This window comes from Oncorhynchus nerka, linkage group LG12 (assembly GCF_034236695.1).
Source record: "Oncorhynchus nerka isolate Pitt River linkage group LG12, Oner_Uvic_2.0, whole genome shotgun sequence".
NCBI classification, from domain to species: Eukaryota; Metazoa; Chordata; class Actinopteri; order Salmoniformes; family Salmonidae; genus Oncorhynchus; species Oncorhynchus nerka.
The window spans coordinates 2,184,632-2,210,652 of record NC_088407.1 but is presented as its reverse complement, the minus strand read 5'-3'; the positions used below and the strand labels follow the sequence as shown (position 1 = coordinate 2,210,652).

At 41.4% G+C, this 26,021-nt stretch overlaps 3 protein-coding genes across 4 annotated transcripts in view; all 3 read left to right on the top strand.

The window, feature by feature from the left end:
• Nucleotides 1-9,291, top strand: part of LOC135574205 (low affinity immunoglobulin gamma Fc region receptor III-A-like) — a 181,485-nt gene extending 172,194 nt beyond the window's left edge. Inside the window, exon 11 of the mRNA XM_065025127.1 lies at nt 9,078-9,291. The gene's annotated coding sequence lies outside the window, so the exon portion shown is untranslated. The remainder of the gene's footprint in view (nt 1-9,077) is intronic.
• LOC115118359 (butyrophilin-like protein 10) overlaps nt 1-26,021 on the top strand; it is an 804,641-nt gene that overhangs the window by 707,166 nt on the left and 71,454 nt on the right. The window lies entirely within an intron of this gene.
• LOC135574210 (Fc receptor-like protein 5) overlaps nt 21,442-26,021 on the top strand; it is a 54,293-nt gene continuing 49,713 nt past the window's right edge. Inside the window, exon 1 of one of the 2 annotated variants that reach the window (XM_065025140.1) lies at nt 21,442-21,572. In XM_065025140.1, the coding sequence (XP_064881212.1) occupies nt 21,548-21,572 (25 nt within the window). In that variant the 5' untranslated portion in view covers nt 21,442-21,547. The remainder of the gene's footprint in view (nt 21,573-26,021) is intronic. The other variant, XM_065025139.1, reaches the window with a different exon arrangement.

Genomic DNA, 26,021 nt, shown 5'->3' with positions numbered 1-26,021 from the left:
TCTAAATACAAAACTACAAAACAATAAACGTAACGAAAACCGAAACAGCCTATACTTGAGTAAACTAACAGGAACAAGGACACTAAGGACAATCACCCACGAAACACACAAAGAATATGGCTGCCTAAATATGGTTCCCAATCAGAGACAACGATAAACACCTGCCTCTGATTGAGAACCACTTCAGACACCCATAGACTTCACTAGAACACCCCACTAAGCTACAATCCCACTATACACACCACATACAAAAACCCATGTCACACCCTGGCCTGACCAAATAAATGAAGATAAACACAAAATACTTCGACCAGGGCGTGACACAGTCCCAGTGTTGTCCATGTCTCTACCCAGGCTGTTGTGTAGTCTACTGGTGGGGTCTCCTTACCTACTGGTGGGGTCTCCCTACCTACTGGTGGGCTCTCCCTACCTACTGGTGACCATCATACTGCTGGTTAAATACTGCAGGCGCAGGACTCAAGGTGAGAACGTTTATACAGGATTGCCTCATTCCAACAGAATACCTGTTGTAAATCAGAATAATATCACAAGGACTGACAATACTGCAGTAGCTCTGACTGAGTCATGTTTAAAGTGTTGATAACTGTATCTCTGATTGAACCATGTTGTAAAGTGTTGATAACTGTATCTCTGATTGAACCATGTTGTAAAGTGTTGATAATTGTCTGTTTAGGGTAAACCAGGATACCCAGGAAGACCCACCAAGACCAATTAGGTGAGTTTCTACCTTACAACACAACAGCTGCAGGGGCACAATATGGTTTTCTGAACACAGTGTGTACTATATTATGTTACCTCTCAGTAGAAGTAGAAAGTAGGATGGATTAGAGTCAACTACCACAATATGGTTTTCTGAACACAGTGTGTACTATATTATATTACCTCTTAGTAGAAGTAGAAAGTAGGATGGATTAACTACCACAACAGGTAATGGAACTGATATGAATTCATGAATTTAGGAGCAAATAGCCCTGATATTGATAAAGAGTAAATAACCCTGGTATTGATAAGGGAGAACTGGACATAAGCAGGAGCCTCATTGGAAGTAATTTGATAGGATTCTAAGTAGCACAGTATTGACTAGTAAATCATCTGATATGATTTACATTTCTTAGTGGTTCTGTATTGGATAAGTAAATACATGGCCACACTGATGAACTACTTCTGTGTTGAACAGGTGATCGTGTTGAAGAAGAGTGAAGCTGTCATGACTTCTGCCCGAAGTCGAAGCTTCTCCTTGTTTGGGCGGTGCTCGGCGGTCGACGTCACCGGTCTTCTAGCCATCATTGATACATTTTTCATTTTCCATTGGTTTTGTCTTGTCTTCCCACACACCTGTTTTCAATCCCATTCATTACCTGTTGTGTATTTAACCCTCTGTTTCCCCTCATGTCTTTGTCAGAGATATTATTTATTGTCAGTGTTGTGTTTGTTGCGCGATGGGTCCTCGTACCCATGTTTGTTTATGTCTGTTCTTGTTGTCTGAAGAGGTTGTTTATTTAAAAACATAAACACTCAATGAATACAAAACAATAAACATGAACAAAACCGAAACAGTACCGTGTGGCGAACAGACACAGACACGGAAACAAACACCCACAAACCAACAGTGAAACCCAGGCTACCTAAGTATGATTCTCAATGAGAGACAACTAACGACACCTGCCTCTGATTGAGAACCATACTAGGGCCGAACACAGAAAACCAACCTAGAAACACAGAACATATAATGCCACCCAACTCACGTCCTGACCAACTAAAACAAACAAATAACACAAGAACTAGGGACATTTATTAATTCACCTTTATTTAACTGGGCAAGTCAGTTAAGAACAAATTCTTAATTTCAATGACGGCCTAGGAACAGTGGGTTAACTGTCTGTTCAGGGGCAGAACGACAGATTTGTACCTTGTCAGCTCAGGGATTTGATCTTGCAACCTTTCAGTTACTAGTCCAACACTCTAACCACTAGGCTACCCTGCCGCCCCGAAAAGACTCCATTTTACACTCCGTTTGACTCTCCTGCGCCTGACTTCCACCTATACACACGACTCTGACAGAGCCTGAGATCACCTGATCACCATAACAACCATCAGAATGGAACTCATGGAATTCTAATATAGAACTGTGAGTCACAATGCTGTATGTTGTTACATTGTAGCTCCACCGGCTGGAACAATAGTGGCATTTGATCAAATGTGATCTATTAACTGATACATGTATTATTCTGATTGGAATGTGTTGTAATATAATGTGTGTTGTATTAATCATTCAGCAGCTGTCCTTTAACATCAGTCATATACTGGTCATATACTGTATAGCATTATGGTTGATACATTGTAAATGCCTTCACTTCTCATGTCTATACAGATCAACTGATAGGTGTTGTGGTTCAGGCATTATTGTTACAGTATAATTACTTAATAATTACTGTTACACATAAAATACAATTGTATTTGTCACATGTGCCGAATACAACAGGTGTAGGTAGACTGTGAAATGCATATATAAAACCATATATTGAAAAAATACATAAAAAACAAATAAGTAATAAAAGTAACAAATAATTAAAGAGTAAAATAACAGTAGTGGCTATTAACAGAGGGGTACTGGTACAGAGTCAATGTGCGGGGGCACCGGTTAGTCGAGGTAATTGAAGTAATATGTACATGTAGGTAGAGTTATTGACGTGATAATAACAGAGAGTAGCAGTGGCGTAAAAGAGGGCAAGGGGGCAAATTTGAAATCTGATGTTTCTTATGAGGGTAGAAGCTGTTTAGAAGCCTCTTGGACCTGGTCTTGGCGCTCTGTAACTACTTGCCATGCGATAGCAGAGAGAACAGTTTATTGTCTAGGGTGGCTGACGTCTTTGACAATTCTTAGGGCCTTTCTTTGACACCACCTGGTATAGAGGTCCTGGATGGCAGGAAGCTTGGCCCCAGTGATGTACTGGGCTGTACGCACTACCCTCTGTAGTGCCTTGGGGTCAGAGGCAGAGCAGTTGCCATACCAGGCAGTGACACAACCAGTCGATGGTGCAGCTGTAGAACCTTTTGAGGATCTGAGGACCCATGTCAAATCTTTTCAGTCTCCTGAGGGAGAATAGGTTTTGTCGTGACCTCTTCACGGCTGTCTTGGTGTGCTTGGACCATGTTAGTTTGTTGGTGGTGTGGACACCAAGGAACTTGAAGCTCCCAATCTGCTCCACTACAGCCCCTTCGATGATTATTATTCGGTCCTCCTTTTCTTGTTGCCCACTATCATCTCCTTTGTCTTGCCCACCTTGAAGGAGAGGTTGTTGTCCTGGCACCACACCGCCAGGTCTCTGACCTCCTCCCTATAGGCTGTCTCGTCGTTGTCGGTGATCAGGCCTACCACTGGCAAACTTAATGTTGGTGTTGAAGTCGTGCCTGGCCGTGCGGTCATGAGTGAACAGGGAGTACAGGAGGGGACTGAGCACACACCCCTGAGGGGCCCCTGTGTTGAGGATCAGAGTGGCAGATGTGTTGTTACCTACCCTTACCACCTGGGGGCGGCCATTCAAGAAGTCCAGGATCCATTTGCAGAGGGAGGTTTTAGTGTTTAGTCCCTGTCTTAGCTTATTGCTGAGCTTTGAGGGCACTATGGTGTTGAACGCTGAGTTGTTGTTAATAAATAGCATTCTCACATAGGTGTTCCTTTTGTCCAGGTGGGAAAGGGCAGTGTGGAGTGCAATAGAGATTGCATCATCTGTGGAGAAGTTGAAAAGAAAATGTCAGTGAAGACCAGTTGGTCAGCATGCTCACTTGCCAGTTGGTCAGCATGCTCGGAGTACACGTCCTGGTAATCCGTGGTCCCTGCGGCCTTGTGAATGTACTAACATCGGCTGCGGAGAGCGTGATCAAACAGTCATGGCATGATGCTCTCATGCATGTTTCAGTGTTACTTGCCTTGAAGCGATCATAGAAGTAATTTAGCTCGTCTGGTTGGCTCGTGTCACTGGGCAGCTTGCGGATGTACTTTCCTTCGTAGTCTGTAATAGTTTGCAAGCCCTGCCACATCCGACGAGTGTCGGAGCCGATTTGATCTAAGTCCAAGTTAGAGTCCTGCTCCTTGAAAGCGTCAGCTCTACCCTTTAGCTGAGTGCGGATGTTACATGTAATCCATGGCATCTGGTTGGGTACAGCCACTGTCGGGATGATGTCATCGATGCACCTATTGATAAAGCTGGTGGAAAACAGTTCTGTAGCTTAGCATCTGCTTCATAACTTTTTTTATTTACCGATTCGCTAGTGCTTCCTGCTTTAGTTTTTGATTATAAGCAGGAATCAGGAGGATAGAATTACGGTCAGATTTGCCAAATGGAGGGCGAGGGAGAGCTTTGCATGCATCTCTGTGTGTGGAGTAAAGGTGGTCCAGAGTTTTTTCCTCTCTGGTTGTACATTTAACCTTTTTGGGATAGGGGGCAGCGTTTTCACTTTTGGATGAATAGCGTGCCCAGAGTGAACTGCCTCCTACTCTGTCCCAGATGCTAATACATGCATATTATTATTACTATTGGATAGAAACACTCTGAAGTTTCTAAAACTATTATTAGTATTGGATAGAAAAAGTTTCTAAAACTGTTTGAATAATGTCTGTGAGTATAACAGAACACATATGGCTTGCGAAAACCTGAGAAAAATCCAACCCGGAAGTGGGACATCTGAGGTTTGTAATTTTCGGTAGAGCATAATACACATTGAGATATAGATGAGGTTGCACTTCCTAGGGCTTCCACTAGATGTCAACCGTCTTTAGAAACTGGTTTGAGGATTCTACTATAAAGCAGGGGCTTATGAGACCTCTTTGAGTCAGTGGTCTGGCAGAGAGCCTCGGTCTCATGACGCGTGCTCCCAACAGAGTTACCTCTCGTTCCAGTTTCTGAAGGAACTCTCCGGGTTGGAACATTATTGATGTTTTATGTTAAAGCAAGCCGCTTATTACAGGCTGAGCAGCTACCTCACATCTCCTTCTTAAAGCAAGCCATTTCCCATGAGTATTACAGGCTGAGCATAAGTCAGTTAAGTCCAGGGTTTTAACTCTCCACATGTCAGTTAAGTCCAGGGTTTTAACTCTCCACATGTCAGTTAAGTCCAGGGTTTTAACTCTCCAGTCTCCCACGACATACCCTGCATTTCTGCCGCCGTAGCTAACAGTAGCTGTCTGTGGTCCTGAAATAAAACGCACTATTAGAAAAGGCTCACAGGTTAACATACACGGTTCTTCATTTTACGCCTTTACCAATGTAGTGAAGCTACAAATTGGAACAAATTAATGCAAATCTGAGACTCAAAGGTCCCTTGTTTCCTTCTGTCTTTAAACTGGAATGATGTTAGTTGAATGGATAAAGGTACTGGATAATTTCTCGCCAGCCTGTTCCTGTGCTGGTGATTCTCAACAGCCTTGGCTTCTCAAATGACTGCCTCTCCTGGTTCACTAACTACTTCTCAGACAGAGTTCAGTGTGTCAAATCGGAGGGCCTGTTCTCTGGACATCTGGCAGTCTCTATGGGGGTGCCACAGAGTTCAATAATCGGGCCAACTCTCTTCTCTGTGTACATCAATGATGTCGCTCTTGCTGCTGGTGATTCTCTGATCCATCTCTACACAGACGACACCATTCTGTATACCTCTGGCCCTTCTTTGGACACTAACATGCAGACGAGCTTCAATGCCATACAACTCTCCTTCCGTGGCCTCCAACTGCTCTTAAATGCAAGTAAACCTAAATGCATGCTATTTAACCGATCGCTTCCTGCACCTGCTCGCCCATCCAGCATCACTACTCTGAACGGCTCTGAATCAGATTACGTGGACAACTACAAATACCTAGGTGTCTGGTGAGACTGTAAACTCTCCTTCCAGACTCACATTAAGCATCTCCAATCCAAAATTAAATCTAGAATCGGCTTCCTATATCGGAACAAAGCATCCTTCACTCACGCTGCCAAACATACCCTTGTAAACTGACCATCCTGCCGATCCTCGACTTTGGTGATGTCATTTGTAAAATAGCCTCCGACACTCTACTCAACAAATTGGATGCAGTCTATCACAGTGCCATCCGTTTTGTCACCAAAGCCCCATACACTACCCACCACTGCGATCTGTACGCTCTCGTTGGCTGGTCCTCGCGACATATTCGTCGCCAAACTCACTGGCTCCAGGTCATCTTTAAGTCTCTGCTAGGTAAAGTCCCGCCTTATCTTCGCTCACTGGTCACCGTAGCAGCACCAACACGAGACAAGCGCTCAAGCAGGTATATCTCACTGGTCACCCCCAAAGCCAATTCCTGATTTGGCCGCCTCTCCTTCCAGTTCTCTGCTGCCAATGACTGGAACAAACTGTAAAAATCACTAGAGCTCGAGACTCATCTCCCTCACTAGCTTTAAGCACCAGCTGTCAGAGCAGCTCACAGATCACTGCACCTGTACATAGCCCATCTGTAAATAGCCCATCCAACTACCTCATCCCCATTCTGTATTTATTTATTTATCTTGCTCCTTTGCACCTCAGTATCTCTACTTGCACATTCATCTTCTGCACATTCTTCCATTCCAGTGTTTAACCTCTTAAGTCGACCCTCTACTTTTTTGAACATTCTGTTAAAAATCGCGCAACATTTCAGCGCCCTGCTACTCATGCCAGGAATATAGTATATGCATTTGCTTAGTCTGTGTGGATAGAAAACACTCAGACGTTTATAAAACTGGTTAAATCACTGCTGTGGCTTTACCAGAACGGCATTTACATCGAAAAGCACAGGAAAAACTGATCACTGAAAATGGGAAAATATATCCATGCGCTACTTGAACCCTTTGATAAAGGTGAACCACAATTAATTGACTGAGGTTGCAGTACCTACAGCTTCCACACGGTGTCTAGAGTCTTGTCATTTCCCTTCGAGTTTTTTCTTGGTCAAACACATGCAGGGCACCGTATCTCCTCAGGTCTAGGACCGGATATTTTCGTTGAGTTTCTAGCCGGACATTTTTCCAGACGGACAGCTAATGATCTTTACATCGCCTCCTGATGAATTTTATCGCTTATTAACGTTTACTAATACCTAAAGTTGCATTACAAACGTATTTCGAAGTGTTTTGTGAAAGTTTATCGTCGACTTTTTTAATGAACTTTTGAGTTTTAACTAATACTATTAGCATTTAGCGTAGCGCATTTGCATTTCCAGAGCTCTAGTTGGGACGCAAGCGTCCCGAGTAGAAGCAAGAGGTTTTAATTGCTATATTGTAATTACTTCGCCACCATGGCCTATTTATTGCCTTACCTTCCTTATCCTATCTCAATTGCATGTGCTATTGTCATGACGTTGACCTGTTGGGGGAGGTTTATGACGCCCATAAATACATTTCCTCTTTTCTCTCTCTCTACTTTATAGAGTTGACTCTTGTAAAGCCTTTGTAACATAGAGTCTGGTAACATCAAAAGGTGGGAAACGGAACCATATTTCGGTAATCCAACCAGTTAAAAATATGAGTACTTAATGAATATGATGTCAGATCAGTTGTTGTCTAAGACATTACTACTAATAATAGTATGACATAAACTGTATCTTGGAAAATCTACACATTCTAGTTATCAAATTCACATGGAATTGTTGTGCATTTTAAATGTTTAAATATGAAACTATTTGTGAAAAGATTAAATGTTATTTTAGCTTCTTAATGAGAGAACGGTTTGTCATAGAGTAAACTCTGCTCACTCAGAGGCCCAAGTAAACTATGAAACACGGCCTTCTTCCACCACTATATGAACCCGTTGACAAAAATTTAACTTCCAAGGACGTGAGGACTTGCGTTAGAAGGACAAGGTCACCAACAGAACTAAGCCGACCTCAGCGTGAACTCTGGTTGAATGACAGGAATCTAACGAAATTAGCATCGAATCTCAACGTGAAGGTGAAAGACCTACACGCTGGAAGGATGATTTTCGACCAGCCAGCATGAGCTTTTCCTTTATGACATAATTTGTAATCAGTGTATGATACATTCTGTGTAGATATAATTCTGTGTGATTATTTAGTTAAAAAATAATTAAACCAAATTTTGTATTGCTGATTCAACTTGTTAGCTAGGGTTCGTGAAAATAACCAAGGATTTACAACTTTCAGATGAGACTGAATAAGGTGATAATTAAGTATTGACTGCTATTGAGGTAAAAGATTACCGGGTCTTTAAGAGTTTATTCGAAAGATAACAGCTCTATAAACATTATTTCGTGGTGCCCCGACTTTCTAGTTAATTACATTTACATGATTTGTTCAATCAGGTAATATTAATTAGAGTAATTCTTTTATAGATTAGCAGGTCATATCCGGCATAGCAAAAGACACGACACTGTATATAGACTTTTTCTACTGTATTATTGATTGTATGTTTGTTTATTCCATGTGTAACTCTGTGTTGTTGTATGTGTCGAACTGCTTTGCTTTATCTTGGCCAGGTCACAGTTGCAAATGAGAACTTGTTAAAGTAACTAACTTTGGCCTTCCGGATAGCCTGAGTGCACTTATTTCTCATTTGCTTGAACGAGAGCCAGTCGGCCTGAGTATGAGGGAGGTGGAGTAACTATGCTAGATCACGGTCGAACCAGGGGCTGAACCTGTTTTTAATTATAATTTTCTTTATGGGGACGTGTTTGTTGACCACTGAAAATATAAAATAAAAAAAAGTTCCAAGCGTCTTCGACAGAGGGGGTCAATCTGATCCATTTTACAGAAAAAATAAAATAATTGGCAACACAAGCATAAAACAGAACAGAGAGAGACCCCACAAAGAGGAGGAAAAGTCCCGCAAGCTGAAGAAAATGGGGATTTCCCCACAATTTACTTTTCAGCTCTTGAATGGTCTCCTTAAACACTGAGACCTGTTGGTCTATAAATGTATCTAACTACACATTAAACACTGAGACCTGTTGGGGTCTATAACTGTTCCAGTGGTGTTGGAGGTCTTCACTGTAGTAGACTGGATCAGCTCCTCTGTCCCCCACTCATCTCTCTCTCCTCTCTCTTTACCTAGTGACCCTGTTCATCAGAACGTCATGGTGGATGGAAAAAGATGCTCTCTTCAGCTGCGGTGAATAACCACAACCCTGTCAGTCCATCTCTTTACGTCTCCTTTCTCTTATCTTCTCTCTCTCCCTCCTCCCCTTTTCACACCAACGGACTTATCTTTAGACGCTGCAGCCTTGACCACCATCAACAACATCCGCAACAGAGAGGTGTGAAGTTTCCACAACCGAGTTAATTTATCATGACAACATACAGACACCACTGACTGGAACCAGCTGACAGTATCAGTTGTAAAGGCTTCATTACTACTAACAGAAGGAAAGTTGTAGTGTTATGTCCATGATGAATGATGTAAAGGTTCATTACTACTAACAGAAGGACAGTTGTAGTGTTTTGTCCATGATGAATGATGTAAAGGTTCATTACTACTAACAGAAGGAAAGTTGTAGTGTTTTGTCCATGATGAATGATGTAAAGACTTCATTACTACTAACAGAAGGAAAGTTGTAGTGTTATGTCCATGATGAATGATGTAAAGGTTCATTACTATTAACAGAAGGACAGTTGTAGTGTTGTGTCCATGATGAATGATGTAAAGGTTCATTACTACTAACAGAAGGACAGTTGTTATGTTGTGTCCATGATGAATGATGTAAAGGTTCATTACTACTAACAGAAGGAAAGTTGTAGTGTTTTGTCCATGATGATTGTTGTAAAGGCTTCAATGTGTTTTATATTTAACTGCTCTGTTATATTCTGTTTGTTCATGTGAAATTGTAAATTGTATTTTTCTATAATGTCATTGTGTGTGTTTAGCGCAACACAGTTGTATGGTTGCTAACTTGTCAAATAAAGTTCCCTAAAATGTGTTAGAAAATGTGTCAGTTTGTCACTGTTTTAATTAATTTAGTTCCTTATTGCAAACAGGTTGCACGTTTTGGAATATTTTATTCTGTTCAGGTTTCCTTCTTTTCATTCTGTCATTTAGGTTAGTATTGTGGAGTAACTACAATGTTGTTGATCCATCCTCAGTTTTTTCCTATCACAGCCATTCCATCTGGGTACTCCTCCTCCATCTTGGTACTCCTCCTCCATCTGGGTACTCCTCCTCCATCTTGGAGGATAGTGTTTTCCGGCGCCGACAGAGATGGCCGCTTTGCTTAGCGCTACTAGGAAACTATGCAGTGTTTTTTTTTTCACGTGTTATTTCTTATATTGGTACCGCAGGTCATCTTAGGTTTCAATACATACAGTCGAGAAGAACTACTGAACATAAGAGCAGCGTCAACTCACCATCAGTACGACCAAGAATATGACTTTCGCGAAGCGGATCCTGTGTTTTGCCTTTCACCCAAGGCAACGGAATGGATCCCAGCCGGCGACCCAAAACAACGACGTCGTAAAAGAGGGAAACGTAGCGGTCTTCTGGTCAGGCTCCGGAGACGGGCACATCGCGCACCACTCCCTAGCGTACTACTCGCCAATGTCCAGTCTCTTGACAACAAGGTTGATGAAATCCGAGCAAGGGTAGCATTCCAGAGGGACATCAGAGACTAACGTTCTTTGCTTCATGGAAACATGGCTCACTCGAGAGAAGCTAACGAAATTGGTGCAGCCAGCTGGTTTCTTCACATATCGCGCCAACAGAAACAAACAGACCGCATTATCTACCAAGGGAATTATCTTCGATTATAATCACAGCCGTATATATTCCCCCCCAAGCAGACACATCGATGGCCCTGAACAAACTTTATTTGACTCTATGCAAACTGGAAACCACCTGAGGCTGCATTCATTGTAGCTGGGGATTTTAACAAGGCTAATCTGAAAACAACTCCCTAAATTGTATCAGCATATCAAATCAAATCAAATCAAATGTATTTGTCACATACACATGGTTAGCATGTAAGAGAATAACCCAGTGTTACATGTGTTGTAATGGTGTAAGGGAAGACCCCCCTGTATTGGACAAAAATGAATGGGATGTCATTGGCATCGGACAAACCATATACACATTGTCCAATACCACCCAATTCGGCGTTGATTCATGCAAAGTGTATTGCAAATGCCATATGGCAATTTTATTATCATAATTTTTTTATTTTTTTAGTTGTGCATAAGGAATATGATTTGTCCATTTACAATATGATTTCATAGGAAGTCAAAAGTCAAAGTCAAAAGTCACTTTTTTGGGGGCCAAATGCCATAAGAAATTTGACATGCTCAAAAATTCTGCAGAAATGCAAAATTGACTGGCCTGATGAACTCGGGATGGCCGGGCAGTGATAGTTGTTCCTTTCCATCACTCGTTGTGTTGATTTCATCGTGTCCATTTGGTGATGTTTTTTCACTATAGAAGCATATTGGAAATGCACGTGCATTGTTGTGCAACTGGTAACCCAAAAATAAAAATAAGGTGATTTCATTATGTCCATTTGTTTATGTTTTCTTACTTTTGCAAAGTCACTGTGCATTTGTAATATGATTCAATGGGCAGGTACCATCACGAATTTGTCATGCTATAAAAATCCTGCAGGAATGTGAAATTGACTGGCCCGATGAACTCGGGATGGCTGGGCAGTGATTTTCGTTCATCTCAATGGCTCGTTAGGGTTGATTTCAGAATGTCACTTTGGTGATGGTACCTCACTGTTTAAACATATTGCAAATGGACAAGAGTCACCAGCAAGTCACCGTCCATCAGTCAATTAGATATCATTCTGACACCAAACTGATACAAACTGACACTAAACCCACTTTTTCCAACTCGTTTAGTAGCCAACTATCACATACTTCAGAGCTGGCCCAAAATTCACAAAGCCTTCGGTTCAAACCATAAAAAAAACATAAAACACGTAGTTACGTTCTAGCTGCGGGTCCATTTCTTATGTTATGTGTAGGCCTAGCTGAGGCGACCCCGAATCCCAAGTTTTGGCTCGATCGGTCATTTGGTGTCCGAGCAAAACCCTAATTGGAGCTGAAAATCCACTTTTTTCCATGACTTGCTACGAGGTCCTTGAATGAGCTATCGGACAGAAACGTTGGGGTCTATCTATATGGGGCAAGACGGTCGCAATGCACCTAGTCTTGCGACTCTGGGACATTTCTAAATGTCGTCATTTTCGTGATGCAAAAATGATTTGAAGTCATTGCAAATGTACAAGGCTGTTTCTCGGTCCGAGAAGCTTCTAGAACCACGTAATTCACCACGCACTATCGACCTGAGGTCTAGAACAGGTTTCTAAAGTTTCGGAACTCTAGGTCTGACGGTTCTTTAACCTGTTGCTCCTACCCTCTACTTTTTTTAACATTTTGTTAAAAATCGCGCAACATTTCAGCGCCCTGCTACTCATGCCAGGAATATAGTACGTTCATATGGTTAGAATGTGTGGATAGGAAACCCTCGGACGTTTTTAAAACTGGTTAAATCACGACTGTGGCTATTACATAACGTGCGTTACATCGGAAAGCGCAGGAAAACCTGATCACAGAAAATGGAAATAAATATCCTTGCGCCACTTCCAGCAATTGTTAACAGTGAGCCGAATTAGATAAGACCGAGCATTCAACTCCCACAGCATCCCCATGTTGTCTAGAGTCTTGTGAATTGAATCATCTTTGATTCTTGGTTGATCCGAAAGAGGGGCACGACTTACCTCCGGTCTCCGCCCAGATCATTCCGGAAGAGCTCTCTCCTGAAATTTTTTCCAAGACGACAGCTAATGATATTTACATCGCCTACGGATGATTTTTATCGCTTATTAACGTTTACTAATACCTAAAGTAGCATTACAAACATATTTTGAAGTGTTTTGTGAAAGTTTATCGTCTACTTTTTTAATTTTAAAAAATGACGTTACGTTGTGAAATCGCTGTTTTTTTCGTTTATCACACAGTCTACATATAACGATATCTTGGCTTTATATGGCCCGATTTAATCGAAATAAAGACCCAATAGTGTTTATGGGACATCTAGGAGTGCCAACAAAGAAGATGGTGAAAGGTAATGACTGTTTTCTATTTTATTGTGCGGTTTGTGTAACGCCGAAATGCTAATTATTTTGTTTACGTCCCCTGCTGTGCTTTTCTGTTGTAGTGTATTGGTGCATGCTATCAGATAATAGCTTCTCATGCTGTCGCCGAAAAGCATTTTAAAAATCTGACTTGTTGCCTGGATTCACAACGAGTGTAGCTTTAATTTGATACCCTGCATGTGTATTTTAATGAACTTTTGAGTTTTAACTAATACTATTAGCATTTAGCGTAGCGCATTTGCATTTCCAGAGCTCTAGTTGGGACGCAAGCGTCCCAAGTAGAGGCAAGAGGTTAAAAGTTCCAACAAGGTTAACTAATGCAGGCAGTGGATGTCTCTACGCACCCCAATGGGTCCCTACTTCCAAGCTGTGTGTGTGTGTGATTTAGTTTTCCTTTGGAATTTTATGGGAAAAATGACTGATTTACAGTTCATGGGGTTTGCCTAATCACATATATGAAGTTTTGGAAAGATCTGACTTTTTTAACCCCTCGAAACAGCCCAAGAGACACCAATTATGGCACTTCCGGTTGGCACAGGAAGCTATAAGTCAACACATATCCTCACTGGGGTATGCTTTTACAGAATCCTGAGTTTTAAGTCCTTACGTTAAGAATTGACTGATTTACACAGGGTTGAATGCACTATGTCTATCAAACTGCAGGCAGTGTATGGATCAACACTGATAAGGTGATTTCAACCACTTCCGGTTGCTTCAGGAAGCTTAGAATTGGCACAGGTAGAACTCATAGTGGTCTGATGGACTGTCATAGAATACAGGTTCATAAGTCATTCATAACCCACATAGGCTTCAGGTTGAATTTAGAGGTGCAGGCAATGTATTCCTATGGGGAGAGAAGTCAATGCAAACTGTTTGATGTAAACACCTTCTTTTAACTGGTAAGGGTTAATGCCACACGGTCAACGTTAGGCTTGCACGGATCTGGAGGACCTCAGGTACGTTCCTGAGGTCGAATTGTGCTTCTCACCTTAACGGTTCTCTCACTATCACCCAAAAGCAAATTACATTGAGGGCCAGCCTTCATTTTGGGCCTACTTTTCTAATGGTCGCTGTGCTTAGACCGAGCGAGCTACGGTCAAGCGGGGCATCTTGTTGAACTCGGCACGGCCTAGAGAATATGGAAATGCCATTGTAGGCTTTGTGTGTCTTTAAGCACCGCACTGTGTCACTCCATCCTTGCTGTGTGTGTGTTTCTCAAATCAAATCAAATCAAATCACGTTTTATTTGTCACATACACATGGTTAGCAGATGTTAATGCAAGTGTAGCGAAATGCTTGTGCTTCTAGTTCCGACAATGCAGTAATAACCAACAAGTAATCTAACTAACAATTCCAAAACTACTGTCTTATACACAGTGTAAGGGGATAAAGAATATGTACATAAGGGTATATGAATGAGTGATGGTACAGGGCAGCATACAGTAGATTGTATCGAGTACAGTATATACATATGAGATGAGTATGTAAACAAAGTGGCATAGTTAAAGTGGCTAGTGATACATGTATTACATAAGGATGCAGTCGGTGATATAGAGTACAGTATATACGTATGCATATGAGATGAATAATGTAGGGTAAGTAACATTATATAAGGTAGCATTGTTTAAAGTGGCTAGTGATATATTTACATCATTTCCCATCAATCAATTCAAATTATTAAAGTGGCTGGAGTTGAGTCAGTGTCAATGTCAGTGTGTTGGCAGCAGCCACTCAATGTTAGTGGTGGCTGTTTAACCTCTTAAGTCGACCATCTACTTTTTTGAACATTCTGTTAAAAATCGTGCAACATTTCAGCGCCCTGCTACTCATGCCAGGAATATAGTATATGCATTTGCTTAGTCTGTGTGGATAGAAAACACTCAGACGTTTATAAAACTGGTTAAATCACTGCTGTGGCTTTACCAGAACGGCATTTACATCGAAAAGCACAGGAAAAACTGATCACTGAAAATGGGAAAATATATCCATGCGCTACTTGAACCCATTGATAAAGGTGAACCACAATTAATTGACTGAGGTTGCAGTACCTACAGCTTCCACACGGTGTCTAGAGTCTTGTCATTTCCCTTCAAGTTTTTTCTTGGTCAAACACATGCAGGGCACCGTATCTCCTTAGGTCTAGGACCGGATATTTTCGTTGAGTTTCTAGCCGGACATTTTTCCAGACGGACAGCTAATGATCTTTACATCGCCTCCTGATTAATTTTATCGCTTATTAACGTTTACTAATACCTAAAATTGCATTACAAACGTATTTCGAAGTGTTTTGTGAAAGTTTATCGTCGACTTTTTGAATTTAAAAAAATGACGTTACGTTTTGAAACAATGTTTTTTTCGTTTATCACACAGTCTACATATAACGATATCTAGGCTTTATATGGACCGATTTAATCGAAATAAAGACCCAAATAGTGTTTATCGGACATCTAGGAGTGCCAACAAAGAAGATGGTGAAAGGTAATGAATGTTTTCTATTTTATTGTGCGGTTTGTGTAACGCCGAAATGCTAATTATTTTGTTTACGTCCCCTGTGGGTCTTTTTGGGTGTTACATGCTATCAGATAATAGCTTCTCATGCTTTCGCCGAAAAGCATTTTAAAAATCTGACTTGTTGCCTGGATTCACAACGAGTGTAGCTTTAATTCGATACCCTGCATGTGTATTTTAATGAACTTTTGAGTTTTAACTAATACTATTAGCATTTAGCGTAGCGCATTTGCATTTCCAGAGCTCTAGTTGGGACGCAAGCGTCCCGAGTAGAAGCAACAGGTTAACAGTCTGATGGCCTTGAGATAGAAGCTGTTTTTCAGTCTCTCGGTCCCAGCTTTGATGCACCTGTACTGACCACGCCTTCTGGATGATAGCGGGGTGGACAGGCAGTGGCTCGGGTGGTTGATGTCCTTGATGATCTTTATGGCCTTCCTGTAACATCGGGTGGTGTAGGTGTCCTGGAGGGCAGGTAGTTTGCCCCCGGTGATGCGTTGTGCAGACCTCACTACCCTCTGGAGAGCCTTACGGTTGAGGGCGGAGCAGTTGCCGTACCAGGCGGTGATACAGCCCACCAGGATGCTCTCGATTGTGCATCTGTAGAAGTTTGTGATTGCTTTTGGTGACAAGCCGAATTTCTTCAGCCTCCTGAGGTTGAAGAGGCGCTGCTGCGCCTTCTTCACGATGCTGTCTGTGTGAGTGGACCAATTCAGTTTGTCTGTGATGTGTATGCCGAGGAACTTAAAACTTGCTGCCCTCTCCAATACTGTCCCATCGATGTGGATAGGGGGGTGCTCCCTCTGCTGTTTCCTGAAGTCCACAATCATCTACTTTGTTATGTTGACGTTGAGTGTGAGGTTATTTTCCTGACACCACACTCTGAGGGCCCTCACCTCCTCCCTGTAGGCCATCTCGTCGTTGTTGGTAATCAAGCCTACCACTGTAGTGTTGTCTGCAAACTTGATGATTGAGTTGGAGGCGTGCGTGGCCACGCAGTCGTGGGTGAACAGGGAGTACAGGAGAGGGCTCAGAACGCAGGGGAGGTTCTTATATGCGTCGCAGAAGTAAGAATAGCAATGATCCAAGGTTTTACCAGCCCTGGTTGCGCGAACGATATGCTGATACAATTTAGGGAGTTGTTTTCAGATTAGCCTTGTTAAAATCCCCAGCTACAATGAATGCAGCCTCAGGATATGTGGTTTCCAGTTTGCAAAGAGTCAAATAAAGTTTGTTCAGAGCCATCGATGTGTCTGCTTGGGGGGGAATATATACGGCTGTGATTATAATCAAAGAGAATTCCCTTGGTAGATAATGCGGTCGACATTTGATTGTGAGGAATTCTAAGTCAGGTGAACAGAAGGACTTGAGTTCCTGTATGTTGTTGTGATCACATCACTTCTCATTAATTATAAGGCATACGCCCCCGCCCCTCTCCTTACCAGAAAGATGTTTGTTTCTGTCGGCGCGATACGTGAAAAAACCAGCTGGCTGCACCGATTCCGTTAGCGTCTCTCGAGTGAGCCATGTTTCCATGAAGCAAAAAACGTTACAGTCTCTGATGTCCCTCTGGAATGCTACCCTTGCTCGGATTTCATCAACCTTGTTGTCAAGAGACTGGACATTGGCGAGTAGTATGCTAGGGAGTGGCGCGCGATGTGCCCATCTCCGGAGCTTGACCAGAAGACCGCTACGTTTCCCTCTTTTATGACGTCGTTGTTTTGGGTCGCAGGCTGGGATCCATTCCGTTGTCCTGGGTGGAAGGCAGAACACAGGATCCGCTTCGGGAAAGTCATATTCCTGGTCGTAATGATGGTGAGTTGACGTTGCTCTTATATTCAGTAGTTCTTCCCAACTGCATGCATTGAAACCTAAGATGACCTGGGGTACCAATGTAAGACATAACACGTAAAAAAGAAAACTGCATAGTTTCCTAGTAGCGCTAAGCGAGGCGGCCATCTCTGTCGGCGCCGGAAAACACTATCCTCCAAGATGGAGGAGGAGTACCCAGATGGAGGAGGAGTACCAAGATGGAGGAGGAGTACCCAGATGGAATGGCTGTGATAGGAAAAAACTGAGGATGGATCAACAACATTGTAGTTACTCCACAATACTAACCTAAATGACAGAATGAAAAAAACCTGAACAGAATAAAAATATTCCAAAACATGCAACCTGTTTGCAATAAGGAACTAAATTAAAACTGGTGGCTGCATTATGTTATGGGTATGCTTGTTATCAGCAAGGACTGGGTTGTTTTTTAGGATAAAAATAAATGAAATAGAGCTAAACACAGGCAAAATCCTAGAAGACAACCTGGTTCAGTCTGCTTTCCAACAGACACTGGGAGATAAATTCACCTTTCAACAGAACAATATCCTAAATAACAAGGTCAAATCTACACTGGAGTTGCTTATCGACATTGAATATTCCAGAGTGGCCTAGCTACAGTTTTGACTTAAATCTGCTTAAATGAAATGGAAATGGATATCTAGCAATGATCAACCAACTTTACAGAGCTTGAAGAATTTTTAAAAGAACCAAACAAATATTGTACAATCCAGAAATACTTACAGCTCTATTCACTGCAAAATAGTATTCTAACATGAATGTGTGACTACTTGTGTTAATGAGATATTTATGTATTTCATTTTACAATGCCTTCTACACCCATGTCCTACCAAGGTTTTCCAGCACACAGCTTTGACCTACTACAGTAGCTATGTTGGTCTATTGTACTTCAAATAATGTGTTGACAGGTTGCTTAGTATTCAAGCTCTGATGGTGCTCAAACATCCACCAGATATTTTTAAACCCAGAGGCACAATATCGCCATACTTCAGGGAACGCTAAACAGACCAATCAGACCAGGCCGGGGTTTGGCTTTGGCCATTACGTCTGTTATTTCTTGGTTTCCTGTTTTTACCAGAATGGCAAATGCACTCTAAGTGTGTCCTCTTCCTCGTGTGTTCTAATGTACACCTTTGCTCTACAGTATTATCTCTGTCCCTATATGTACCTTTTGCTCCCACAAATCCCTCCTCTGGGACTAATTTAGCCCCAAAAACTACACTAAAAGGACATATAGGGTGGAGGCAGTTGACAAAAGACATTATCAAAAATAAAGCTTACAAATCACCTAAACCAAACAAAACCTAAAAAATCAAACACTTATAATCAATCATTATATTGTGAAGAAGCAATGAGCATGTAGTTTGCCCACACATCCAGAAACTATCAGCTATTCCTTAATCCTGATTCTTTAACATTTCAAGATATAATGTTACCTGAGTTATATTACCACATTTACCTTTGTGTTTAACAATCATTACTTTATCAAATTGACTAACTCCTGCAGTTTCTAACACCCAAATAGATTATTCAATTAACTATAGTGTTTCCAACATCCATCCCATTATCTCCAATTAACTATAGTGTTTCCCACATCCATCCCATTATCTCCAATTAACTATAGTGTTTCCCACATCCCATTATCTCCAATTAAAACCTGTTGGGGACACACGTTCCAAATTAGGAACACCTCCCCACACTTTCAGCTGGAATGTGGCGCATGAAACGCAAAAAATATTCCTAAAAATATTTAACCTCCACACATTAACAAGTCCAATAGCTCAAATGAAAGATAAACAAGTTGTTTATCTACCCAGCAGGCCAGATTTCTAAAATGTTTTACGGCGAAAACATAGCACATATTTATGTCCAACCACCACCGCAGACATAGCTCATTAGCATAGCCAAGTAGGAAAAAATATGCAATCAACAAACGCAGGATTAAAAGAAAAATAATTTCACTAACCTTTTGAAATCTTCATCAGATGACAGTAATATAACTTAACATGTTACACATGTTTTTTTTCAATAATATGCTATATATATCCATAAATCTCTGTTTACAATGACGCATCGTTCAAAAAATGCTACTAAAATGTCCGGAGAAATGACGATAGCTCCGGCAGATAACGTCAGCTAACAAGGAATACACATCATAAACTTTGACTAAATATGCATGTTTTACATATGTATAGCAAGATACACTTCTTCTAAATGCAATCGCTGTGTTACATTTATTTTTAACGTTACAGGTTGCGTTCACTAGGCTATACTAGGAGTCGGCGCTCAAAAAGTAGCATTATGGCTCCTCTATCTTTGAGTCCACAGAAACCCAAATTTACCACATAAATATTCCCTTACCGTTGCTGTTCTTCCATCAGAAGACCTGGAAGGAATTATACTTACCAAAAACAGCATTTAGTTTTGAAGTCTTTCGGTTCTCAAAAACGACACATTTCGGTTGAAATGTAGCCAAAAGTCAAGTGGATGCGCACCAAAACGTCGAAATTACATATTATATGTCGAGGAAACTTGTCAAACTATGTTCATAATTAAGCTTTAACATGTTATAAAGGTGCACAGAAATCGTGAGGACGAACAGAAACACAGTCATCGTTTAATCGATCCTGGGAAAAAGACTTCACCCGAGCAGAGCGCGCATGACAGTGACTTTTTTTTCGCGTGACCGAGAGCTTTCGGCCTGCTGAAACTCACTCTCGTGAGCGCGCGATTCTCTCAATGAGAATCCCCATTGAAAGCAGGCATCGCGCTGAACACGTAGGGACTGTTCCTAGACCTGTAACTCGTTGGGAAGGGTGGGGGCGATGACGTCAAAGTTGGGCCAACTTTTCTCATGACAAGAGAGAGTTTGGGAGAATGACTGCCCTGAGAGTTCTGCTTTACATAGAGACAAAATTTAAACGGTTTTAGAAGCTTTAGCGTGTTTTCTATTCGATAATATTTTTTATATGCATATATTAGCAACTTTTGACAAAAAAAAAATTCTGTTTAATATGGGCACCCAATTCCTCCAAAGGGGGCAGTAAAACAGCCCTAGCCCTAAGAGGTTTTAAAGTACACAAGGGAAAATAAGTAAGCATAAATTTGGGTTGTATTTACAATGGTGTTTGTTCTTCACTGGTTGCCCAAATCTTGCTGCTGTGATGGAACACTGTGGTATTTCACCCAGTAGATATGGGAGTTTATCAAAATTGGATTTGTTTTCAAATTCTTTGTGGATCTGTGTAATCTGAGGGAAATATGTCTCTAATATGGTCATACATTTGGCAGGAGGTTAGGAAGTGCAGCTCAATTTCCACCTCCTTTTGTGGGCAGTGAGCACATAGACCTGTCTTCCCTTGAGAGCCATGTCTGCCTACGGCGGCCTTTCTCAATAGCAAGGCTATGTTCACTGAGTCTGTACATAGTCAAAGCTTTCCTTAATTTTGGGTCAGTCACAGTGGTCAGGTATTCTGCCACTGTGTACTCTCTGTTTAGGGCCAAATAGCATTCTAGTTTGCTCTGTTTTTTAGTTAATTCTTTCCAATGTGTCAAGTAGTTATCTTTTCGTTTTCTCATGATTTGGTTGGGTCTAATTGTGTTGCTGTCCTGGGGCTCTGTGGGGTGTGTTTGTGTTTGTGAACAGAGCCCCAGGACCAGCTTGCTTAGGGGACTCTTCTCTAGGTTAATCTCTCTGTAGGTGATAGCTTTGTTATGGAAGGTTTGGGAATCGCTTCCTTTTAGGTGGTTGAAAGAATTGAACTGCTCTTTTCTGGACTTTGATAATTTGTGGGTATCGGCCTAATTCTGCTCTGCATGCATTATTTGGTTTTGGTGTTCTACGTTGTACACAGAGGATATTTTTGCAGAATTCTGCATGCAGAGTCTCAATTTGGTGTTCTTGATTGGTGAGCGAACCCCAGACCTGTCTCTCTCTCTCTGTGTGTCTCTTCTCTCTAGGCCCCCTCCTTCTGTCACACACATCTTTCACACCTCTCAGTCCTTCTCAGCAGAGAGGAAGTAGAGATGGGTAGAGAGGAGAAGTGGTGACAAGAGTTTAGAGAGAGTTAGTGATCGACATGTTGAGATGGAACGGACCTGTCTTCTACTCTGTGAGTTTAATATTATATATATGATTTAATATCTATATGGTTTAATATCTATATAGTTTAATATCTATATAGTTTAATATCTATATAGGTTAATATCTATATGGTTTAATATCTATATGGTTTAAAATCTATATGGTTTAATATCTATATGGTTTAATATCTATATAGTTTAATATCTATATAGTTTAATATCTATATAGTTTAATATCTACATAGTTTAATATCTATATGGTTTAATATCTATATAGTTTAATATCTATATAGTTTAATATCTATATGGTTTAATATCTATATAGTTTAATATCTATATGGTTTAATATCTATATAGTTTAATATCTACATAGTTTAATATCTATATGGTTTAATATCTATATAGTTTAATATCTATATAGTTTAATATCTATATGGTTTAATATCTATATAGTTTAATATCTATATAGTTTAATATCTATATAGTTTAATATCTATATAGTTTAATATCTACATGTAAATATCTATATAGTTTAATATCTATATAGTTTAATATCTATATAGTTTAATATCTATATGGTTGAATATATCTTCTAAAAAGGGCGGTTCAGATAACATATAGAATTGTTTTAAGTGGTCGAACATCGATCATTATTAATTTAAGGAACACAGTCTGTATACAGTAGTACTACTACACCTGTCTGTATACAGTAGTACTACATCTGTCTGTATACAGTAGTACTACACCTGTCTGTATACAGTACTACTACACCTGTCTGTATACAGTAGTACTACTACTACACCTGTCTGTATACAGTAGTCCTACTACACCTGTCTGTATACAGTAGTACTACTACACCTGTCTGTATACAGTAGTCCTACTACACCTGTCTGTATACAGTAGTACTACACCTGTCTGTATACAGTAGTACTACACCTGTCTGTATACAGTAGTCCTACTACACCTGTCTGTATACAGTAGTCCTACTACACCTGTCTGTATACAGTAGTACTACTACACCTGTCTGTATACAGTAGTACTACTACACCTGTCTGTATACAGTAGTCCTACTACACCTGTCTGTATACAGTAGTACTACTACACCTGTCTGTATACAGTAGTACTACTACACCTGTCTGTATACAGTAGTCCTACTACACCCTGTATCTGTAGTACCTGTCTGTAGTACTACTACACCTGTCTGTATACAGTAGTCCTACTACACCTGTCTGTATACAGTAGTACTACTACACCTGTCTGTATACAGTAGTACTACTACACCTGTCTGTATACAGTAGTACTACACCTGTCTGTATACAGTAGTACTACTACCTGTCTGTATACAGTAGTACTACTACACCTGTCTGTATACAGTAGTACTACTACACCTGTCTGTATACAGTAGTACTACTACACCTGTCTGTATACAGTAGTACTACTACACCTGTCTGTATACAGTAGTACTACTACACCTGTCTGTATACAGTAGTACTACTACACCTGTCTGTATACAGTAGTCCTACTACACCTGTCTGTATACAGTAGTACTACTACACCTGTCTGTATACAGTAGTACTACTACACCTGTCTGTATACAGTAGTACTACTACACCTGTCTGTATACAGTAGTACTACACCTGTCTGTATACAGTAGTACTACTACACCTGTCTGTATACAGTAGTACTACTACACCTGTCTGTATACAGTAGTACTACTACACCTGTCTGTATACAGTAGTCCTACTACACCTGTCTGTATACAGTAGTACTACTACACCTGTCTGTATACAGTAGTACTACTACACCTGTCTGTATACAGTAGTACTACTACACCTGTCTGTATACAGTAGTACTACTACACCTGTCTGTATACAGTAGTACTACTACACCTGTCTGTATACAGTAGTACTACTACACCTGTCTGTATACAGCAGTACTACTACACCTGTCTGTATACAGTAGTACTACTACACCTGTCTGTACAGTAGTACTACTACACCTGTCTGTATACAGTAGTACTACTACACCTGTCTGTATACAGTAGTACTACTACACCTGTCTGTATACAGTAGTACTACTACACCTGTCTGTATACAGTAGTACTACTACACCTGTCTGTATACAGTAGTACTACTACACCTGTCTGTATACAGTAGTACTACTACACCTGTCTGTATACAGTAGTACTACTACAGCAGTAGTACTACTACACCTGTCTGTATACAGTAGTACTACTACACCTGTCTGTATACAGTAGTACTACTACACCTGTCTGTATACAGTAGTACTACTACTACACCTGTCTGTATACAGTAGTACTACTACACCTGTCTGTATACAGTAGTACTACTACTACACCTGTCTGTATACAGTAGTACTACTACACCTGTCTGTATACAGTAGTACTACTACAGCTGTCTGTATACAGTAGTACTACTACAGCTGTCTGTATACAGTAGTATTACTACACCTGTCTGTATACAGTAGTACTACTACACCTGTCTGTATACAGTAGTACTACTACAGCTGTCTGTATACAGTAGTACTACTACACCTGTCTGTATACAGTAGTACTACTACACCTGTCTGTATACAGTAGTACTACTACACCTGTCTGTATACAGTAGTACTACTACAGCTGTCTGTATACAGTAGTACTACTACACCTACATTTACATTTACATTTAAGTCATTTAGCAGACGCTCTTATCCAGAGCGACTTACAAATTGGTGCATTCACCTTAAGACATCCAGTGGAACAGCCACTTTACAATAGTGCATCTAAATCTTTTAAGGGGGGGGAGGGTGAGAAGGATTACTTTATCCTATCCTAGGTATTCCTGAAAGAGGTGGGGTTTCAGGTGTCTCCGGAAGGTGGTGATTGACTCCGCTGTCCTGGCGTCGTGAGGGGAGTTTGTTCCACCATTGGGGGGCCAGAGCAGCGAACAGTTTTGACTGGGCTGCGGGAACTGTACTTCCTCAGTGGTAGGGAGGCGAGCAGGCCAGAGGTGGATGAACGAGTGCCCTTGTTTGGGTGTAGGGCCTGATCAGAGCCTGGAGGTACTGAGGTGCCGTTCCTTCACAGCTCCGTAGGCAAGCACCATGGTCTTGTAGCGGATGCGAGCTTCAACTGAAGCCAGTGGAGAGAGCGGAGGAGCGGGGTGACGTGAGAGAACTTGGGAAGGTTGAACACCAGACGGCTGCGGCGTTCTGGATGAGTTGTAGGGTTTTATGGCACAGGCAGGAGCCCAGCCAACAGCGAGTTGCAGTAATCCAGACGGGAGATGACAAGTGCCTGGATTAGGACCTGCGCTGCTTCCTGTGTGAGGCAGGGTCGTACTCTGCGGATGTTGTAGAGCATGAACCTACAAGAACGGGCCACCGCCTTGATGTTAGTTGAGAGCGACAGGTGTTGTCAGGATCACGCCAAGGTTCTTAGCGCTCTGGGAGGAGGATATGTAATGGAGTTGTCAACCGTGATGGCGAGATCATGGAACGGGCAGTCCTTCCCCGGGAGGAAGAGCAGCTCCGTCTTGCCGAGGTTCAGCTTGAGGTGGTGATCCGTCATCCACACTGATATGTCTGCCAGACATGCAGAGATGCGATTCGCCACCTGGTCATCAGAAGGGGGAAAGGAGAAGATTAATTGTGTGTCGTCTGCATAGCAATGATAGGAGAGACCATGTGAGGTTATGACAGAGCCAAGTGACTTGGTGTATAGCGAGAATAGGAGAGGGCCTAGAACAGAGCCCTGGGGGACGCCAGTGGTGAGAGCGCGTGGTGAGGAGACAGATTCTCGCCACGCCACCTGGTAGGAGCGACCTGTCAGGTAGGACGCAATCCAAGCGTGGGCCGCGCCTGTCTGTATACAGTAGTACTACTACACCTGTCTGTATACAGTAGTACTACTACTACACCTGTCTGTATACAGTAGTACTACTACACCTGTCTGTATACAGTAGTACTACTACAGCTGTCTGTATACAGTAGTACTACTACAGCTGTCTGTATACAGTAGTACTACTACACCTGTCTGTATACAGTAGTACTACTACAGCTGTCTGTATACAGTAGTACTACTACACCTGTCTGTATACAGTAGTACTACTACACCTGTCTGTATACAGTAGTACTACTACACCTGTCTGTATACAGTAGTACTACTACACCTGTCTGTATACAGTAGTACTACTACACCTGTCTGTATACAGTAGTACTACTACACCTGTCTGTATACAGTAGTACTACTACTACACCTGTGCATTTAATAACACATTCAAAAATACCAACAAAAAAAAAGGCAAATGTCAATGGTTCATTAGGAATAAGAATAAGAATAAGGTTTTGGAGAGTGTCTCCTATACAGTGGGGCAAAAAACGTATTTAGTCAGCCACTAATTGTGAAAGTTCTCCCACTTAAAAAGATGAGAGAGGCCTGTAATTTTCATCATAGGTACACTTCAACTATGACAGACAAA